The sequence below is a fragment of the Antedon mediterranea genome, chromosome 2 (assembly GCF_964355755.1).
Source record: "Antedon mediterranea chromosome 2, ecAntMedi1.1, whole genome shotgun sequence".
Taxonomy (NCBI): Eukaryota; Metazoa; Echinodermata; class Crinoidea; order Comatulida; family Antedonidae; genus Antedon; species Antedon mediterranea.
Genome location: NC_092671.1, coordinates 36179756 through 36199814, shown reverse-complemented (window position 1 = coordinate 36199814; position 20059 = coordinate 36179756). Strand labels below are relative to the sequence as shown.

General features: G+C 32.7%; 2 protein-coding genes across 2 annotated transcripts in view; one reads left to right on the top strand and one right to left on the bottom strand.

Annotated features, from left to right (window-relative positions):
* LOC140040915 (calcium-activated chloride channel regulator 1-like) overlaps positions 1 to 14822 on the bottom strand; it is a 29006-nt gene extending 14184 nt beyond the window's left edge. The window contains exons 1-6 of the mRNA XM_072087189.1: positions 14526 to 14822; positions 10914 to 11169; positions 5536 to 5662; positions 3591 to 3730; positions 3286 to 3396; positions 1681 to 1851 (exon numbers count right to left, since the gene is read on the bottom strand). Coding sequence (XP_071943290.1) covers positions 1681 to 1851; positions 3286 to 3396; positions 3591 to 3730; positions 5536 to 5662; positions 10914 to 11169; positions 14526 to 14749 — 1029 coding nt within the window. The 5' untranslated portion in view covers positions 14750 to 14822. The remainder of the gene's footprint in view (positions 1 to 1680; positions 1852 to 3285; positions 3397 to 3590; positions 3731 to 5535; positions 5663 to 10913; positions 11170 to 14525) is intronic.
* The window catches only part of LOC140040918 (RNA-binding protein 28-like), a 64500-nt gene extending 47707 nt beyond the window's left edge, over positions 1 to 16793 (top strand). The window contains exon 18 of the transcript XR_011842786.1: positions 16709 to 16793. The gene's annotated coding sequence lies outside the window, so the exon portion shown is untranslated. The remainder of the gene's footprint in view (positions 1 to 16708) is intronic.
* The last annotated feature ends 3266 nt before the right edge of the window (positions 16794 to 20059 follow it).

The following is a 20059-nucleotide window of genomic DNA, read 5'->3' as shown; positions in this document are numbered from 1 at the left end:
CGAATTAACTTTAAGAGCGCATTCATTATGATGAGGAACTAAAAGGTGAAGCAAAGGGCAAGTCAGCCACAGAATATACTATGTTTCGCCGAGAACAATACACGCCAGTTTTTTGTGGCAATTTTGCTCTAATTAAGACAGTTTAATGAGTCTAATATATCCTTTGATTATGTTTATTGGGTATTTAACGAATGGTGGAGGAAATAAATAAAACGATCAAAGATTTCTCTGTTGATTGTATTGTCTATCCCAACGGGGTAAATAGTAGTCACCTTAGAGCCACTATGCGTCACCTAACTTCAAACATTTCAATTTTTAGAATTTGTTATATGTTTATGACTAAAGTTGGTAAACATTATTATAAGAGAGAGAGCCTGGAAAATGCATAGGAACACGGATCTAAACTAAAGACAAACAAAGAAAACAAACGAACAAACAAAAATAAACAAACTGCGCTTAATCTCGCATTTTCTGAGCGTGCGCAGAGTGTCTTTTAGACTCGAAAGCTATGCGTAGTCCAGTCTCTATCGTATATGTTAGTATTATGAACATTGTGAAAAAGTTATAAAACATCTATATGCCTACTCAAAAGATATCCAGCTTGATTATACTTTAAATACTTTTTCTTCTTCAACAAAAATAGCAGTGTGAGATTTCAATTTCGCTTATCTGCTTATTTTTTTAGTCATTGGCCTAGATTTTTTTTGAAGTAGAAAAAACAATTTGTATTTATTGCCTTTGTTTTCCCAAATAAATGTGTATATACCAATATTTCTGTAATGTAATTTAATCTTTTAGTTTATTCACCACAACAGATGTTCAGAAATACGTCATAATTGTGTAATGCTACAGTAAATTATGACACAATACATTCGGGACATGAAATTGGTCCAAAGCGAATAACTCTACATACAAAGAGATAATCATTTCGTAGACGCCTTTAAGGCATAAATGATATCATAGCCTATATCATTCGCTTGTTTCATTTTCAAGATGCGTATATTTCACAAAATACATTATACATTTATTAAAACAATAAACAAAACCGAATCCACGAGACCTGTAATTAAGTAATTCTATAAAATATATAAAATCATGTGTTTTAATGAATTAGAAAATAAACAAATAAACTGAAAATAAATTCTGGACAAAATCCGTGTTTTTACTCTTTGGTATCGCATGATGTTATTGTAGATTTTTAAATTATTTTATGTTTCTCTTTACCATTTTGTCATATAATGACAAAGCATATTTTACATGGACAATGTTTTACGTATAACGGTAAAAGTTTTGTCTCTGTTACCACTTTTGTACCACCTGTTTTATGTAAATTGTCACCTTCTGTGGATGACTATGTAAAAAATATTTTAAACACCTGTGTTTAACACGCTTTCTCCTATCCAACTTTTTGTTTTCATAATGGTGTTTTATTCTACATGACTTCAGAGATCAAAGGGTTCATCTGTGGCTGCGACACGATTAGTTCTACATCGCGCGCCGTAGAGAGAATATGTACATAGTAATAGTACTGTTGGTATTTGTCGCAGCCAGACATAAGATCAAAGGACTGTTACGAGTTCCTATTTTGGCAAGGTGAACTCAGTGTCCTGTTGTTAGATTGCCTTGGTATAATTAAGTACAGTATCTTATATAATAGTTATATTATTTCATTTGTCTCACCTGACGTAATTGCGTCAACGGTTCCCCTTTCATGCTTGCCGACACGTCCAACACAATGACAGTTCGTTTTGCTTGTTGATGAACCACTTTGAAAGTTGGAACTTCTGGAAGTCCAACTGTATCTAGCGATGGGTTAAAACCATTTTGAAAATCAAAGTGGTCCCTCATCACCTTAAAGAAAACAAAGATTATTATTATTAACTCATTACCATAACTGGTGGTAGATTGTGTACGGTGGTACCATATATTTAGCCATTCAAAATTCAAGAAATGTTATTGGTCCATTTTAAAATGGAAATTTTGCTTGGCATAATTATGAAAATAAACAACAAAGAAAAATACATCAAAAATACTATTTATAGTAATAATCAATTTGGAATAATCAATTTATTTCAGTAGTATAGTCAGTTCTTCAGCGTTGCCATTGTTTGTAAACAGGTCAAAAACGTATATAAATACAAATTAATACAATTGTAGATATTTTTGTTGTTGTATTTAAACAGATATGAATACATTGAAACATAGATGATTTTTTTAAATCTAATTCATTGTCCGAAAGTGTGCATTACAAATTGTTGCAACCTTTACATGGAGAGAATTTAAGAACTTTGTTATAGTTAGTATATATAACTCTATCTAGAAAATGCAGTTTCTATTCGTTGCTGATGAAAACTAATTATTCTTGATTTCACTGTGACCTACTAAAACACGATTAGTTCACAATGAAATGACTCACTTTCTCTATTAAATAACAAAGTAATCTTAGACCTAGAGGTATACATTCAAAATTAATCGCTTCATAACTGCATTTACTCTCCTACCTATAAATTGAGTTTAATTGAACATCTAGGTATATTACTTGAAGAATCCTTCAAAGGAAATGTGATAATGGAAAATCTGATGTTCGTTTTTATAATTATTTCTTTAGATCTGATCGCAAAGGTTTGAAGGAAATGTCTCTTTTTTGACTTTCATTTGTGTATGTCCTTCTTAGTATGTTCTTCCTTAGTTTTTAATCCGTTATTAAAATGTATACCCTGTAAGATAAACATGTGATTTTATGCTGAGCCTTTCAGATGCAATCGGTTGTTTGATTTGTGAATAGCCTGGAAGGATAGACTGTCATTCAAAAACCTACTACGAATTTAGTTTATTTTAAATCCCGTTTTTCTGCCGCAAAAGATAAACTCACAAAGAGATTGTCTATGGCTATTGATAGTTAATTTTATTTACCAGCCTAATATAATTATTATATTATTGTTTTAATATCCACATAAGATATTACTCGTCTTGCTGTTCCTAAAACTAGTAGACTATTTGGAGATAAATCATTTTCTGTAATTGGACCTAAGTTATGGAATAATTTACCTATTAATGTGCGTATAGTTTGTTAAAAAAGTTTTTTTTTGCCTAAGGAATAAGTTTAGATGTTCTAGTTGGCTTTATATACTGCTCTGATTAATGTACAGCACTTTGGTCTTTTTTTGGAAAAAGCGCTTTATAAATCTATATATTATAGTATAGTAACGCCTTATTATTTTATTTTGTTTGTGTGTCAGCAATTAATATTAATATTGTTTCTATTGTGTTATATATTCTGCTTACCTCCCAAACACTTTTTCCTCCACACTGCTGGTTTTGTTTGTTGGGTGCCTGACGATTATGCAAATTAGCTGTCCATCCTCCTGAAGAATGCTGGTCGCAAAACCGCTGCACCTATAGTTGTTAGTGTAGGCTTATACGTTAGTTTTTATTTTACAGAATTAAATAACTTTATTAAAAAAACTGCAAAATGGCATATTTGGAGTCTGATTTTATTATTCGTCATTTTTCATGTTTTTGGGGGACAATATATCATATAAATATATATACGTGTACATTTCAGATAAAATGTATATAGTTGTATATACCTTTGGTAGGTACTGCTTGTACATAAGTGAACCATCGTAATTGGTAGAACTACGGTCATCAACGAATCTGCAGTCTCCATCTGGCAACCCATCCGTGCCATACGTACAATCTCCTCCTGTACGTATATTCCGTAGGGTACCTAATTTACATAAAATAAATTAAATATGTGAATTCTATCTTATAAAGCCCTGTCTACACTATCGACCTTTATGTGAGAAAAAAATGTGATGTGCTCGTATATGGACATGATGATGTCATATCACTACCATATTTCGGCATATCACTTCCATGTTTGGAAACATCACATTTTTTTGTCAAACTAGTTTGATAGTGTAGACAAAATGTAATTATCAATGTATTGTATTTCTATGAATCGACACTAGTAGACGTTGTTATATTAATCTATTAGGTTTCCATTACACTAATTAGAACGACTTTAGGGACTACCGTTAATTCGTGTTAATTGTGATTAGGAGAGATTACGTTTTATTTAATTTCTTTAATTGAAAGGAGTTTTACGTGGAATGATTAACTTGGTCGTGTTGGAATATTTCGATTATAATATAACGATTTCGATTTACAAGTTCTAAAGCTCCGTTTACACTATCAAACTAGTTTGACAAAAAAGTGTAATGTGCTTAAATATGGTAGTAATGTGACATCATCATGTCCATATATGGGCACATCACATGTTTTTGTCAAACTAGTTTGATAGTGTAGATAGAGCTTTACGTAGAATGATGAACTTGGTCGCGTTTTCGATTTAGTACTAAGAGATACTACATTTTTATAATTAGTATGGATGAGTCATAGTTTATTGATTAAATCAAGTTTTATTGTATTGCTAGAAGAATCAACCAAGTTCAATTCATGTCATTTTCTTAATAAAGAATAATATAAATAATTATTATTGATATTTTTAGGCCAAGGGCAGTGTTTATTTTAATGAGTATTGTCAAGAATGACTCATTCGTACGTTTTTTGTTTAACTAATATAATTATTTGTTCTGTAGTAACTTAGAAGTGATAGATGATCAATATGTTGTCCCCTGTAACGTTCGATAGATGTGTAATTCATTCTTTTCCAAGTAGTACATTTATATTGAAATGTATATCTTATAAATTTAAACCTTGGTAGTTCTTTTAACATTGCTGCAAGGCTTAATACAAGTTTTTGTCTTTTTTGACAGAAGATTGTGTATGTGTAACGATTTAAGAGATGGATAGCATTTACCCAAAGAAAGCTTTAGTTTAGCGTTTAAAGCAAAAGAAACATGATAGACACATTCTCTTGTTCTGCTATATTGCACCTTAAAACATTGTTACCGCTTGTTTAAATAGACTATTCACAAAGAAGTCTTAAGCCCTGTCTACACTATCAAACTTTATGTGACAAAAAATGTGATGTGCCCATTATATAGACATAATGATGTCATATCACTACCATATTTAAGCACATCACACTTTTTTTTGTCAAACTAGTTTGATAGTGTAGACAAATGTATTTTTTCAATGAATCGACACTATAAATAGTAGACGTTGTTATATTAATCTATTAATAATTCGTTTTAAGGGTCTTTCACACCTGTTCCGGCACGGTTCCGGTCCGACGAATCGAACATTAGAGTTTCGTTTTCACGAAGCTCCACGCGGCTATGCGCCAATCGATATGCGCGTAGCCGCGTGTGAAAACGAAACATTGACGTTCGATTGCATTTTCCGGCGCCGGACCGGAAATGTGCCGGAACAGATGTGAAAGACCCTTTCATTGTAATTAGAAGTGATTACGTTTTATTTAATTTCATAAATTGAAAGTCTTACGTAGAATGATAAACTTGGTCGTGATAGAATGTAACGATTTTCATTTAGTTGATAGCGTAGACAGAGCTTTAAATTTGCACTAATTAATATTATTAATATTAATAATTAAAGACGTCGTCTTACCGGTCACATCTAGAACACAGCGTACAGCTTCGGCTTTTCCGTTGGAATCAATGTAGAACGCGGGCATGTCGTCCTCGGCGTACTCATCGAATACACCCCATCGAAAATGAGCCCATTCGTGTACAAACTGGAAAAACAATATAGTAATAACTTAATTAATATTATTAATATTTGTGTATATTCATAATTGTTACCAGGGAAATTAAAACTAGAATTGAAAAGGTTTACAGTTGCATGGTTAAAATTCCAGCAGAATCAGAACCCCAAATCGCTAAATACGACATTTTGACAACTTTTCAATCAGGCCTAGTATGTGTTAGTTTGAAGTTGTGTAATATCTTACTTCGTTAAGTATTGAAACAATTTAAATTTAATGAATGGTTTTGAAATAAGTTTCTATTTATAATAGCCTTCGATGTGTAGACATTTCCCAGATGTAAATACAAATTATATTCATATCAACTAATCGAGAATTGTAATTATAAGAAATTAAATTATCGCTGTATGAATCGTTATAAAGATTCCGCTTCAAACGCGATGAGTTTGCATTTTATAGGTTTTAAGTAGTGGAGCTGTAGCTTGGTGGTTAACGTGCTTGCCTTCCAATCCCAAGGTCCCGGGTTCAATCCTGACCTAGTACAGGGTTGTAACTCATGACTCTTTCAACTCCACTCCCTAAGCCTCAAATGAGACTTAGTTTATAAGCACGATAAATTATTAAATAGTTTATCCATCCTGTAATTGGCGAGTTACTCGCTGTTTGGATGAGTATGAAATAAAAAAAAAAAAAAAAAAAAAAAAAAAAAAGATAGGAGTATCTAAAGCTCTGTCTACACTATCAAATTTTATTTGACAAAAAATGTGATGTGATGTGCCTATATATGGATATGATGATGTCATATCATATCACTACCATATCTGGGCATATCCCTACCATATTTTGGCATCTCACACCTTCTCACAGAGCTTTAGACCAAAAGAAGGTGAACTTTAGTCTCTTATAAAACCTCTGTTTGATCGACGCTGTCGGAACATGGACCTATTAGGTCCACAGTCGAAATGTAGCAGGGGTGGGCAGTAGGGGTAAATTACCAAACAAGAACCGATTGATATAATTTAGGTTCACTAGACACTACAATACCCGAGTCGTTCACTAGACACTAGACATAATACCCGAGTAATTCATTAGACACAATACCCGAGTCGTTCACTAATGTAGATATTACAATGCCCGAGTCGTTCACTAGACAAAATACCCGAGTCGTTCACTAGACACTAGACACAATACCCGAGTCGTTCACTAGACACAATACCCGAGTCGTTCACTAGACACAACACCCGAGTCGTTCACTAGACACAATACCCGAGTCATTCACTAGACACAATACCCGAGTCATTCACTAGACACAACACCCGAGTCGTTCACTAATGTAGATACTACAATGCCCGAGTCGTTCACTAGACACAATACCCGAGTCGTTCACTAGACACTAGACACAATACCCGAGTCGTTCACTAGACACAATACCCGAGTCGTTCACTAGATACCAGACACAATACCCGAGTCGCGAACTAGGCACAATACCCGAGTCGTTCACTAGACACAATACCCGAGTCGCTAGCTACTAAGTTAATGTAATTGTATCGTTGCCTCGTTTTCAAAATCTAAATCCGGCTTTTAGATGATATCATTTGGTTTCAGTGCCAATTCATTACAATTACATTACAAACTGCAAATACTTGCCAAGTGCCAAAGATTAGCGTAGACAAAAATTATGATTTCATTGACGGCGCGAAACCGACTACCGGTATTGAAATCTGAACTAAGTAAAGGATTCAATGATCTAAGATGAACATAAGTATCAGTGGCATAACGCAGAGGCCTGAGGCCCATGGTTTGAGAACTCCAAGTGGTCCTCCAACGCTGAGTGTTTTTAGCCCCTTTCGACATTAATTTAATGCCTCTGGACACTGCGCAGGGGCCCCCATAAGATCCGGGGCCCCTGGGTTTAGCTAGTAAGCGCTCATAACCGTTACGCCACTGGTCAGTATTATTATTAAGAGTACGATACATCATCTTGTTATAATTAGGCCTACACGTAACCACAACAATGATTGATTTCAAACGGTAATCTGTGTTTATATACTTGCAGAATTAGAAAAAATAAGACGTGATGTGATTAACTTTGTTTGTGTCAGATTTCTACTGGCGATCATCGCTAATCCTTTGATGAAGATTAGAAAGTATTATTAGGATTAAATGTTACTTTTGGATAAAGCCTGTAATATCAATACCGCAGTATTAAGGTTGCTTAAAGGTCAGGTGTGGTTTTATTTTAGCACGATTATGATAATCCAGTTGGTGCGAGTTATGCGATTTTGAAGTACAAATAAACTCCTAATAAGCAAAAGGTGTATTGAAACGCGGCGCAAACGCAAATCTAAAGCTCTGTCTACACTATCAAACTTTATGTGAAAAAAATGTGATGTGCCCATATATGGACATGATGATGTCATATCACTACCATATTATTTAAGCATATCACTACCATGGTGTAAAACTACTTTGATAGTGTAGACAGAGTTTTAGGCCTACAGTATTGTTAGTGGTTAACTAACTAATCTACTGTATACGTTAACATTTATCGTAATTTGATGAATCAATTATTTGTACCGACATAAACTGTTTTGGTTATCACCACAATTTTATTAATAAATTGATTAAAATTATCACTTCAAATTGATTTTTATTAGAAATTAGCATATCGTTTATATTTCACTACATTTCAGTAAAATGGATGGGTGCATGTTGCACCACAGGAGGGTTAAACGCAGCATTAATATAGACTGGTTTACACCACATGAAACATATTTCCGACATGTTGGCCTTATCAGTGTTCCGACACCCGACGGGATAAGCAGATGCCGCTGGGGTCTAGGTCCTTGGTAATGAACATGAGTTGGGCTAGGAAATTTGAAAATTATGCTCAAGGTTTAGGACGTATATTAAGGACGTTCACAAAGGATATGTGAACAATATGTGACGAACACGAATAGGAAGACATCAATGAGAAACAATTGTAAAAATAAGTCGTCTTCCCTTGCAGTAATGAGATAGAAGCACTCCACCCAAACACAGATATTTCCTCAGGTCAATTTTAAACTTGATTCGGTAAGAATAAGGTAGTAAGCTACTCATTTGATAATAATTCGATAACGCCTATTTCTTTAAAAATTAACTGATATTGACATTGTCAATAACAACCGGTTGGATATTCGAATAAACTTTAACTTTAAGATTTATAGAGCGCACATATACACAAAGTGCTCAAGGCGCTTAATAATGTCATATCACTACCATATTTGGGCATATCGCTGCCATATTTGGCCACATCAAACTTTTTTGTCACATACACTTTCAAAGTGTAGACATAGCTTTATTTTAGGCTGATTTAATCAATGCAAAGCTGGCCAAGAGGTAGATAGTGTAGACACTGCTTTAAACGAAACATTTCTATTTGGATATTGTCATTTAAAATCAATTAAAAGTTTCGGTAAACGAAAGTTAGAAGGCGGAGATGGTGTTATTTAAAATTTAATCTCATATTGTTTAAGAATTTTACCCTTGGGTTAAACAGACAAAGTGTATTCCTATCCTGAAGATTATATGGATTATTTTGTTTCGTTTTTATGGACAATCAGTGACCGTATCTTATAAAGTGACGTTAGTTATACTTTACAGAAACCGGACAAAACACCTTTATTGTATCGATATTTAATACCAATTATGGTAAAACAACGATTTGTGACGTCACTCTGACGTATTATTTTGTATCAAAAATATCAATCAGACCTTTCATTTGTATTATAACACGGGAATGAATTCCCTCATCCTTTTAACCTTATATACTTGTTTAAGTTAGTATTAGTCATTAATGATAATTTCTTTTTTAACATGTTCCGATATAGAGCTTAGATAGCCTAAAGCTAACACATGGCTGCAAACTTCCAATTACATACTACACATCTATAAGTCACATATTATCGTATTTGTACCATTCCTAATCAGTGCAATGCAATGCATAGAAAGATTTTAAATCACCCATCGTTCTGGTGTATGGTGGTAGAACCCCTTCTCTATTCAGGGGACTTTTTAAAAATGGAAACTTTTCGAAAAATGAATGAAGTGAAAGGGACACTTTGTTAGATCTTGAAGGTGTTCCTCTTTATTCCTTAACAAGGGTTCTCATAGTAAGAAAGTATAGGCTTTGAAGCGTCAACTTTATAGTTGTTGACGCTTAATGCGTCGACAAGTGTAGTGGATATTTTCAGTGGAGATAGCTAGACAGCCAGGCTTATATCATGCCATTTTGGTTCTTCCTAAATCATGTCTTCGTGCTTCGGTAATGTGCTTGAATTTCCATTTTTTATTATCGTAATCTTTATCAACTTCCGTTTTAAATTTCTTAGATAATTTTTCGTCGAAATTAATTTTACCAATTATAAGAAATTTCTACAAACAAGATTACACTTAAAATAAATTCGCTCTCTTTGAGAGACATTTTAAATGTATAACGCTAATCGCAAAATGTAATTAAATTAATTTCTTGGACTCATTATTTTCTAAAAGGAACTAAAGGTTATACTAAAAATAAATGTATTTAAGACACCTTATTAATGTTGAATGCATATTTGCCTTTTGGCCTAAATCGGTTAATGTGAAAGTTAGTTCTTAGTTTTGATAACATGGTGCTGATTCACCATTGTGTCCATGGACAACAATTATGTTACATCTCCCTCGTCAAACTAAAGTGATACATACAAAGTGATACATACATTATACACCATTAAAAGAGTTCAATATATGGCCAACGTATCACTGTTCAAATTCGTTAGCAAAAAAATGCTTTAGTCAATTGAAATGAATTTTTTTAAGATTGTTATTATTGTAGTTGTAGGCCTACAGTTATAAATATGTATAGGTATTTATTCGCTTGTTATTATTTATTATGACGTCACTTTGCCAATGTACAGTACTTATGACATCATACTGATGTATCTATACTAACGCTTTCAAAGAGGCCGTGTTTCCGGAGCCAGCTAAAACAAAAATGTGCGCATGATCAGTCATTACCGAACCACCAGAGACCCAATCGCATCGCAACAATTTGTGTTCAGGTTAAAGGTTAAACTTGATCGCATTTATCCAATAATTATCTGATTTGAATGAGATAATTATCGGTTAATTTTTCTCGAGTGGAATTAGTTAAACCCCGTTTCCACAGGCAGTTTATCGGTTAATTGTTATCGGTTAATTTTTGGCTGCGAAAACAAGGCCAGAGTTTCCATACTGTGCTGAAATGGTTTAAAATACTCACGGCTTTGTCAAATTCTCCATAATGTGTTTGTAGTTTCGGGTCCATAATAAAGTCTGGGGTGAGATGAATGTAGTTACCCTGTTCTCCGCACTGAGTGGCTTTGCTAGTGTACGGCCTGTTTCCGAAATGGTCACTTGGCAAATCTACAATGACGTCACTATTATCGTACTGCTCCCATTCGGCGTTGCTGTAGTGCGCACGACGTCGCCATGATCCGGGAACCAGAATATGAATTTCTTTAAGATAGGTTCTTTGGCTATAAAGAAATTAAACATAGTTAGGTCTATTTTTAATAAAAATGTATTTCTCAATAAATAGTTTTTTAATAAGAACTTTTGTTAGATAGATTTGTTGATGCTAATAATAACCTCAAACTTAGCATGATTATTAGAATTCATTTTTGCAACTGTATGACACACTCCTGCGTGATTACAATCGATGTCGCCGATATTATACTATGGTATTTATAACTTATATTGCTTTTAAGTTTCAACATCAGCATATTGAATTTAATGAAGCACTTCCTATACACGCGAACAAACGCGTGGATTATATGCAATTATGACAACCACCGATATCCTAAATCCGAGCGGAATATGCCTACGCATCGGCTCGTGTGCGCGCCAAGCTTTAACCGATTTGTGGTTGTTTTAAGGTTATTTTCAATTATAAATATTACTACGTATTTAATGGATTTCCATATTAATATAAGATTACATATTTCCACCTTGTACATATTCAAAGTATATCATCATCATCGCACTCTTATTATTTCTGACTAAAATGCGGAGGAAATATTCAAGGCAGCATGTTAAAATACTTTTTTTATTGTTTAGGTGTAAAAAATATAGGATTTAATTGTATAAATTAGTTAGTTCCGTCATACCAAACTGAGTCAGTCACTATATTATTTTGATATCCTCAAAATTGAAAGAATCGACGATTTTATTTAATTTATATCCTTTTTAAGTTTACGACAAACAAGGTATTTTTTTATGTAGTTTTGGTTAAAATACAAATAAAGATGAATAAAAGTACGGCCGTACGGTAAACAACAATTTAAAAAGTATTTATCGTCGATGTTTAAAATATGTTGAGGTTTCCAGTTTTTTTTTATTTGTGTTGTTGTCAGCGTTGTAAATTAGTCTTATCGCCAATACGTAATAGTTTATTTGTCAAAAATATGTGATGTGCCCATATATGGACATGATGATGTCATATCACTGCCATATTTGGGCATTATCACTACCATATTTGGGCACATCACACTTTTTTTGTCAAACAAGTTTGATAATGTAGACAGAGCTTTAATTGATTGCTATTGGTTATCGCTCATTCATTGTCAAGGTTACAGATTGCGCGCGGTAGGTTACCAAGGCTATAGAATGCGCGTTGTTCATATTGCCAAGGTAACATCCTGCGCGCAGTTCATTGTCAAGGATACTAATATTATTACTACGCTATTGGTCGATCTAATAATATACGGATGCTAATTAGTTGGCAAGGTTATACAATACTTGATGTGTGAACTTTATTCCCATGGTTGTCATAAACGTTGTGCTATTTTCTTAATGTTTGTAATAATCTCCTATTTTAACATTTCGTATTGCTAGTAGATTTTTAATAAGTAACATTTTGTTTTTTTTTGTATGTTGCTGTTTAAATATAGCGTTATCTCGAGTGGGCACGTATGTTGAAAGTTCGCTTGAAAATTAGTTTAATAAGCCGGGTCAGAGAAGGTTGACGATTAATGCGCATTTCCTTCTGAACTACGCTAAGTTACAGCACGTGATAAATTCGATTTTATATTCAATATCACGGGTTTAGAATCATAATGTTTAACAAGTGCCATTTTAACTATTAAAAAAATTTAACTTATTCTGAGAAATCCTACATTAAAGATATATTATCCCCCTAAAAAAATGTTTTTTACAATTTTTTGTTGAATATGCCATTTAATGTCACGTAATAGTTATTCACTGTGACCAAAAATGGATTGGAAAAAAATGATTTACCAGAAAAAATGTAAATTAATGCAAACAATATTTAAATTTTTGTGGTTTTTGTTTAAACTTAATAATTTTGTTTATCTTTTGATAAGTGAAGTAAACTATTTTTTTTGTTTTTTTATACAGAAGTAAATAACTTTATTAAAACTGCGAAATGTCCTATTTGAAGTCTGATTTTATTAATCTTCATTTTTCATGTTTTTTTTTTGCAAAATACAACTTTAAAGTCATGCTCTAATCAATTTAACCAATGATAAAAAAAAATCTAAATTCAGTTTTCTTAGTCCCTTTAAGATACAAAACAAACGATTACAGCAAAGCTTTTAAAAACCACTATGCAGTAGTATAATTACCGAGGCTGCTTCACTAATGCGAACCCTACGCGTAAATATATTATTATAATAACCAAATAAAACTTGTCTGCGAATTTCTTTCTATCCCGGATGGAAATGGATAATCTGTTTGGTCTACCTGGTTATCTACTATCGTTTTTGCAACAGGTGTACCACCAACGAACATCCGGGCATTGAAATACCGTATTGGTTGTTGGATATCTTGCGATTGAATCAAGAGGTTATTGAAATTCAAAGTCTGGATTTTTTTCTAAGAATTGTATTTTTTAACATTGTCAACGAGCAGGTGTATTGATTATTGCCTATGGAAAGAAAATGCGTATTTGCGTAGAAAAGCGCCGCACACGTATAGAGACTTAAACAACGCTTTAAAAAAAATACCAAATACCAAAAAAAAAAACACGTATTGAAACTTAAACAACGCTTTACAAAAAAAAAATATATAAAAAAAGTAAAAAATAAGAAAAACAAAACAAGAGGTTTTATAGAATTAACGTTTTTAATATAATGGTAATTTATCCGATTTCTCTATGTTTCTTATTCCCTCTTTACTGCGGTACTTGTTTCCTTAATTTTAATTTTCCCTTTTAGGGTCGTTCTTAATTATTCATATAAGTTCAAGCAAACAGCCTACATTCGTTGTGGAATTAGTTTCACTAAGAACTTAATCTAAGTGCGCCCTACTTGACAAGTAAACCAGAATGTGTGTTGACCAACCGGTTTTAACACTGCGCTTCTAGATAAACACATGCACATCTGATGTTGAATTAAGTTCAAAGCTGGTTTTTTTATATTAATTTCTTTTATTATTAGCCATAGCTACTGTAGCAGTAACATTTTTAGAACCCTTTTAATTATTTTGTGTTTTTGGAAATGAAAAAAAAAAGAGAGAACGATTGAATATGTTCATAAGATACTATGGATAAAGATGAAGGTGAGAAAATAATATTGACAAAACCTATATCAAAATGTAATGGTTGAAACAAGTCCTTACACTTTTAATTATTTGATTTTAAACAAATCCCAATTTAGACTTTTGTTTAAATTACCTTTTTAAACAAAACAAAAAACACGTTACGCTTTGTATTTTTAAATATAATGCATACACTACATACATAAATAATCAAGATAAAGACTGTTTTACTTACTATGCAAATTAATATAGTGGTTTCTTCTAACTAGCTATGGTAGAATATTGTAGCATATTGTAACATGAAATTAGAATTAATTTAACGTAATTAATGACTTACTCAGTTGCTGCGTAGAGGAATGCGGATGCTTCGGTTAGTCGTTGCTTCAACTTCTCTATTAAATTTGGATCCTCTTTGACACGATCGTTAATTCCAACCACAACATTGATATATTTATTCTTAACTAAAAGAATTCTTGATGATGTTGCATCGTGAAATAAAAGAGTAGTGGCAACAATTAAGAACACTCCTTTCACCAGGCACGTTGCATCAGTAGCCAACATTTTAATACGATTGGAATTACCCTAGTAGCCAAAATTTTAAACACTGCTCCTGTTTTCGCGTGTGTTAACACTAAGTGATCTTCTATCCCAATGAAGACCAATCCACTTGATTTGACAAAATAAACCAAATCGTCTTTTATAGCGAAAGTCACCACAGCATAGTTAATTAAATCGATCGAGTATCATCAGCGCCCTCTATCATTAGAAAAACTTAATTTTCTCTGAAATTCCATTCTATTGTTGTGGGTTTTTAAAGATCTGGATTAAACGTAAATAAATTGAATTGACACTCTGTCTTGATGTCAATAAGTACATAACGGTGCTAACTGTCTGGGTCGGCCATTCTATTATTGACCGCTACAACTTTTATTAAGTGATATTTGTGGTTTTTTTGTATCCCGGACTTCTCAACTTTAAAACAAAATGCATTACTCATATTAAGTGCATTGACTTGCGGCAATACAGCCATAACAAAGACATCGTACCTGGTAATACACGTTTAAATATTGTTTTGTAATGTTGGTAAATTACAACTTATCACTTCCGCATTCTAAGCTAAGTAACAAACAATTTCACTGGACCAATTAAGCTAACTGACAGAATTTCAATCTATTTTTAAACACAGGACAGCAATTCGTTTTTAATAAAATGTTAGGTTTTTTCTTTTTAATTATTTGCCGAGTGTGTTGGCGTATCCGATTACAAAAAAATCCAATAAATGATGTTTTATGGAACATTATATACAGCATGTTCTTATTATCATAATTTTAACCAGGTTTTGTGTTGATAAGTATTTCGGCTAATTTCCAGAAGTGTCACTAATGAGACGGGTTGTCATTATCTATAACGACACGAGGTTTACCACTGATGCTCCGAGTTGAATAACCTAAAACAATAATTATCGTCATTCTAGGAATGAATGGTCAAATGACCATGTAACAGATTATTAATAAACATACTGTTTTTAACATAACTTGTTAAAAGTTCATTGTAAAGTTCAGAATAGAAATGATTTTGCATAATCGAAGGTACCATTGATTTATTGTTCGTCATTATCTTCTGGTGGAGCTTCCTAATTTATTTATAAATTTCATTGCATTCTGGTACATTATATTTATACACACTATCCATCCATCTATCTATTTACATTTTGACGAGCGGTAACGGTAAGCGGAAAACGGAGTAGATTGTCTCACATAGAGTCTGTATCTATCCTGAGTTGAACCCGCCCGTCCGCTCCGCATTTCGTGTAAATGGTCATAAGGAATAACATAGATTATATATTGTTATTAAATATTACCTCTCGTCTGTGTAAGTAGGCATTTAGTAGTAGCTACAAAATACTGTTGAGATGTATCCGTCAGTATGTAGCGGAACTTAAGTAGCCGTTCACACAAGGTCTGACAGTTACGTAATACGCTATAGTAGCAAGCTAGTTTTTAGTTAAAATGGCGCACAGAAATGTACTATGTAGGCCTATGTACCACCAATTTCATGTTCGTTCAAACATCGTACACCATATAGATTAAATATACCGTAATCTATATATAATCTATAATAAGATCTACGGAGTATGGAAGTATATTCGTTCTTTACACGCGATCTAGCCACCAACTATATTTATTTAAAGCATACTATAAGATTGACCCAGCAGCAGGCAACCAAATTCCCAAGAACCATTACAAATTAGATAATGCGGTGAACATAATTATTAGAATAGCCCTTTTAGAGATAATTATAATAACTTACTTTCACTTGTGAAGTTATTTTTGAATTTCTGGTTTCTAAATATGACAACGTGTATTAAAGATTTACATCCAATACGAATTAAAATAACTCCACGCACTAACTTTAACCTAGTATATGTCATCGAATGTAAATGTATATTTATATAGATCGATACCGTATTATACACGTAATCTATATTCTAGGCCTATTTTCATTAATTTATCTTTGCAGTATCTAACACCATCTCTTCGGTGACAACTTGTTACGGCCCACGCACTGCACTCTATAGTCCTTTATGATCGTTTCGTGACGTCACATTTATCGGTAAGTTATACTATTCTATTGTTATACAATAATATAACTGCGTACTATTTCCAAATTTCAAAACAATCCGTTTCTGCAATAATCTTTTAATAATTTGTGTGTGCAGACATGGAGTAGAAGCAAACCAATAAGTTTTTGCTACGTCATTGAAGTGCGTTCGTTGACATTACAATTTCATGACCTTTACACACCCTTCAAAGTATTACTATCTTGTCTTTGTAATTGTATGAATGTCATCTTTTGTTCAAAATGTAACGTTACGGAAATCACGTGGTTGAGATGTTCACATCCGAGAAATGTTAATACATTGTAGCAAAGTTACTGAGTGCGGTGTAACAAGTGTATATATTTGTCGTAAAATGGTGTTACTAAAGCCTGCTGTCTACACTATCAAACTAGTTTGACAAAAAAAAGTGTGATGTGCCCAAATTATGGTAGTGATATAAAATGTAATAGTGTAGACAGAGCTTTAGGCCGAATTATATCGGTTTTCTTAAATTATTTGAAATGAATTTGAATGTTGAATTATTGAATATACCTATATAATTATGATGCTTTAGTTTGCTGGTAAGCCTAAAAATACTTCTGTAGTTTTTATCTGTGTTTGTTAAGACTTCCAATTATCATTCGTCTTAATGATCAAAGTTGTATGTTCTTATTCTTTCTATATTCTCGTTTGATTGTCAATCATAATATAATTGTTTCTCTGAACTCGTGCACTGTGAAAGGCACTATACTTAATTTGATATAATTTTCTATGAATCAAGATTATGCAGAACTAGGTTATCATTTTGGAACAACAGATATATTATCATAATGAAGATCTATCACTTTCTAAGAACAAACATCCGAAGATGAGCGTTGTTATCTTAAACTATAAATGTTTAATTATATACTCCTCCTTCAAATATTGTCTTCGATGTGAAAGATTAATGTGAATCCCACGCTAAGGGAGTGTTTGTTGGGAGGTTCAGAAGCATGCTATAGGAAGACCACCCTAAATCTCTGTCTACACTATCAAACTAGTTTGACAAAAAAATAGCATGTGTTCAAATATTTGGTAGTTGTATTCCCAATTATGGTAGTGATATGACATCGTCATATCTATGGGCATATCCTATTTGTTTGTCACATAAGGTTTGATAGTGTAGACAGAGCTTTATGCTATAAAAAGAAAATCTAGACAAATGAATGAACAATAGGCGTTACAATAGGATGACGGTAATTTCGTTTTGTTTTAATTATTTTTTGAATGACAGTTTCAAAACATTGCTTTTTTGTGTGTCAGTAGGCCTATTTCACATATAATTGTATTTGTAAGAAAAATCATACTTGCGTAACTAAAGTGTTCATGTGCAACACAAATATACGCGCACGTGAAATAACCCTATAAAAATCATAACTTTCAGCATGTCTTTTCGTGTTGATTTATCTATTAGGCCTAGACGATAAAGCAGTTTTTATTTGTTACCAAAAACAAACGATTAACAGCTAAAATAGTGTGTGCACATCTATTAAAATTTCTTTAACCGCATTAAAATATCTATTTTTAATCAACCAAATTAAATTATATTTAAATATCAAGGCGTAATTGTGGATATAAGTTGGCAAAGTCCCATTTAACTTTCTGAATACCTAAAATAGATCAAGTCGTCAACAAAAATAGATTTTTTAATTGTTAACGCGCATTTTTAGTTTGTGACATTTATATGTATCAGTAATTATCTATTTATTTGTTTATTTATAATTAATCAATCTTCGCTTTATTAATTCCTAGTAAAACTGTTCATAAGCTTAGGTATTAACAAATTTGTATATCATTATGTTACTAATTTCTGGGTTAAACGTTCGGAAACATTGTATTGGATCGTTGCCATGTCTCTCTAGAAGCAAGAAAGAAAGAACAGTTTGAACAAATCAATATAGATTCCATAACGATAGAAAGTACATTGTACTATGTACAAGTATTTTGTATAATTGTGCATGTATTTTTTCAGCAAGACATTTGTTTTTATCATGATGCTGATTGGGTTTGGGTAGGATTTCAATGAGTGGAGTGATTTATCAGTACATTTAAAAAATTGTTTCTAAAACCCTTAAGACGAACGAGTGATCATTGTAAATCTTCGAGTATCTTGATTCAGATCAAAGATAAATCATTGTTGTGATCATTGTAAATCTTCGAATATCTTGATTCAGATCAAAGATTGTTGTGATCATTGTAAATCTTCGGGTATCTTGATTCAGATCAAAGATAAATCATTGCTGTGATCATTGTAAATCTTCTAATATCTTGATTCAGATCAAAGATAAATCATTTTTGTGATCATTGTAAATCTTCGACTATCTTTCATCTTAATGACCAAAGTTGTATTTGCTTAGCGAAAGAAGAAAAGGTTCCTTCTTTGATAGTCTATCATTATATAATTGTTTCTCTGAACTCATACACTGTTAAAATACTTAATGATATAATTTTCTATGAATCAAGATTATGCAGAAATAGGTTATCATTTTGGAACAACAGGTATAATATCATTAATTTAATATTATTATAATGATGTATCTATCCTTTTCTAAAACAAACATCCGAAGATGAGCGTTGTTATCTTAAACTAAGGAAATATTTAATTAAATCCTCCTCCTTAAAACATTGTTTTCGATATGGAAGATTAAGGTGAATCCAAGCGTATATTGATTCAGATCAAAGATAAATCATTGTTGTGGTCATTGTAAATCTTCGAGTACCGTTGTCAATGTAGTGTAGTGGAGGGGTGGGTTGTCTGTTTCTTGTTTCCCGGGAACATTTTGACCATATTAATCGATAAGAAACGAAAGATGAATCATAAGCATAGTTTGACAAAACTGGTGGTTTTGATTGAGTGACTGACGTGATTTGTCATCAACTTAGTCAGGAGGCTTAAGCCAGTTTCAACAGGTGACTGAAGTTGGGTCACAATTCAAACAGACGTTAACATTACCTGTCTGCCAATGCGTATTATAATGAAGGCCCCTAATACCAATTTTCAAGGCCTAGCAATAAAACAATTAGCAAAACTTGATAGATTATAAGGCCTAAATACATATTTATTTGTCAAACCTCGCTTTCAGAATATACTTACATATCGCACTATGACCTCGGGTCTGAGGGTCTTACCGTCAGAGGTCATTCATGACATGTAACAGGTTGATCATTGTGGAAAGTTTAGTTTCAATTTTGATAAGAAAAATCTGAATTTCTAAGAACTGCAATGCTCATCA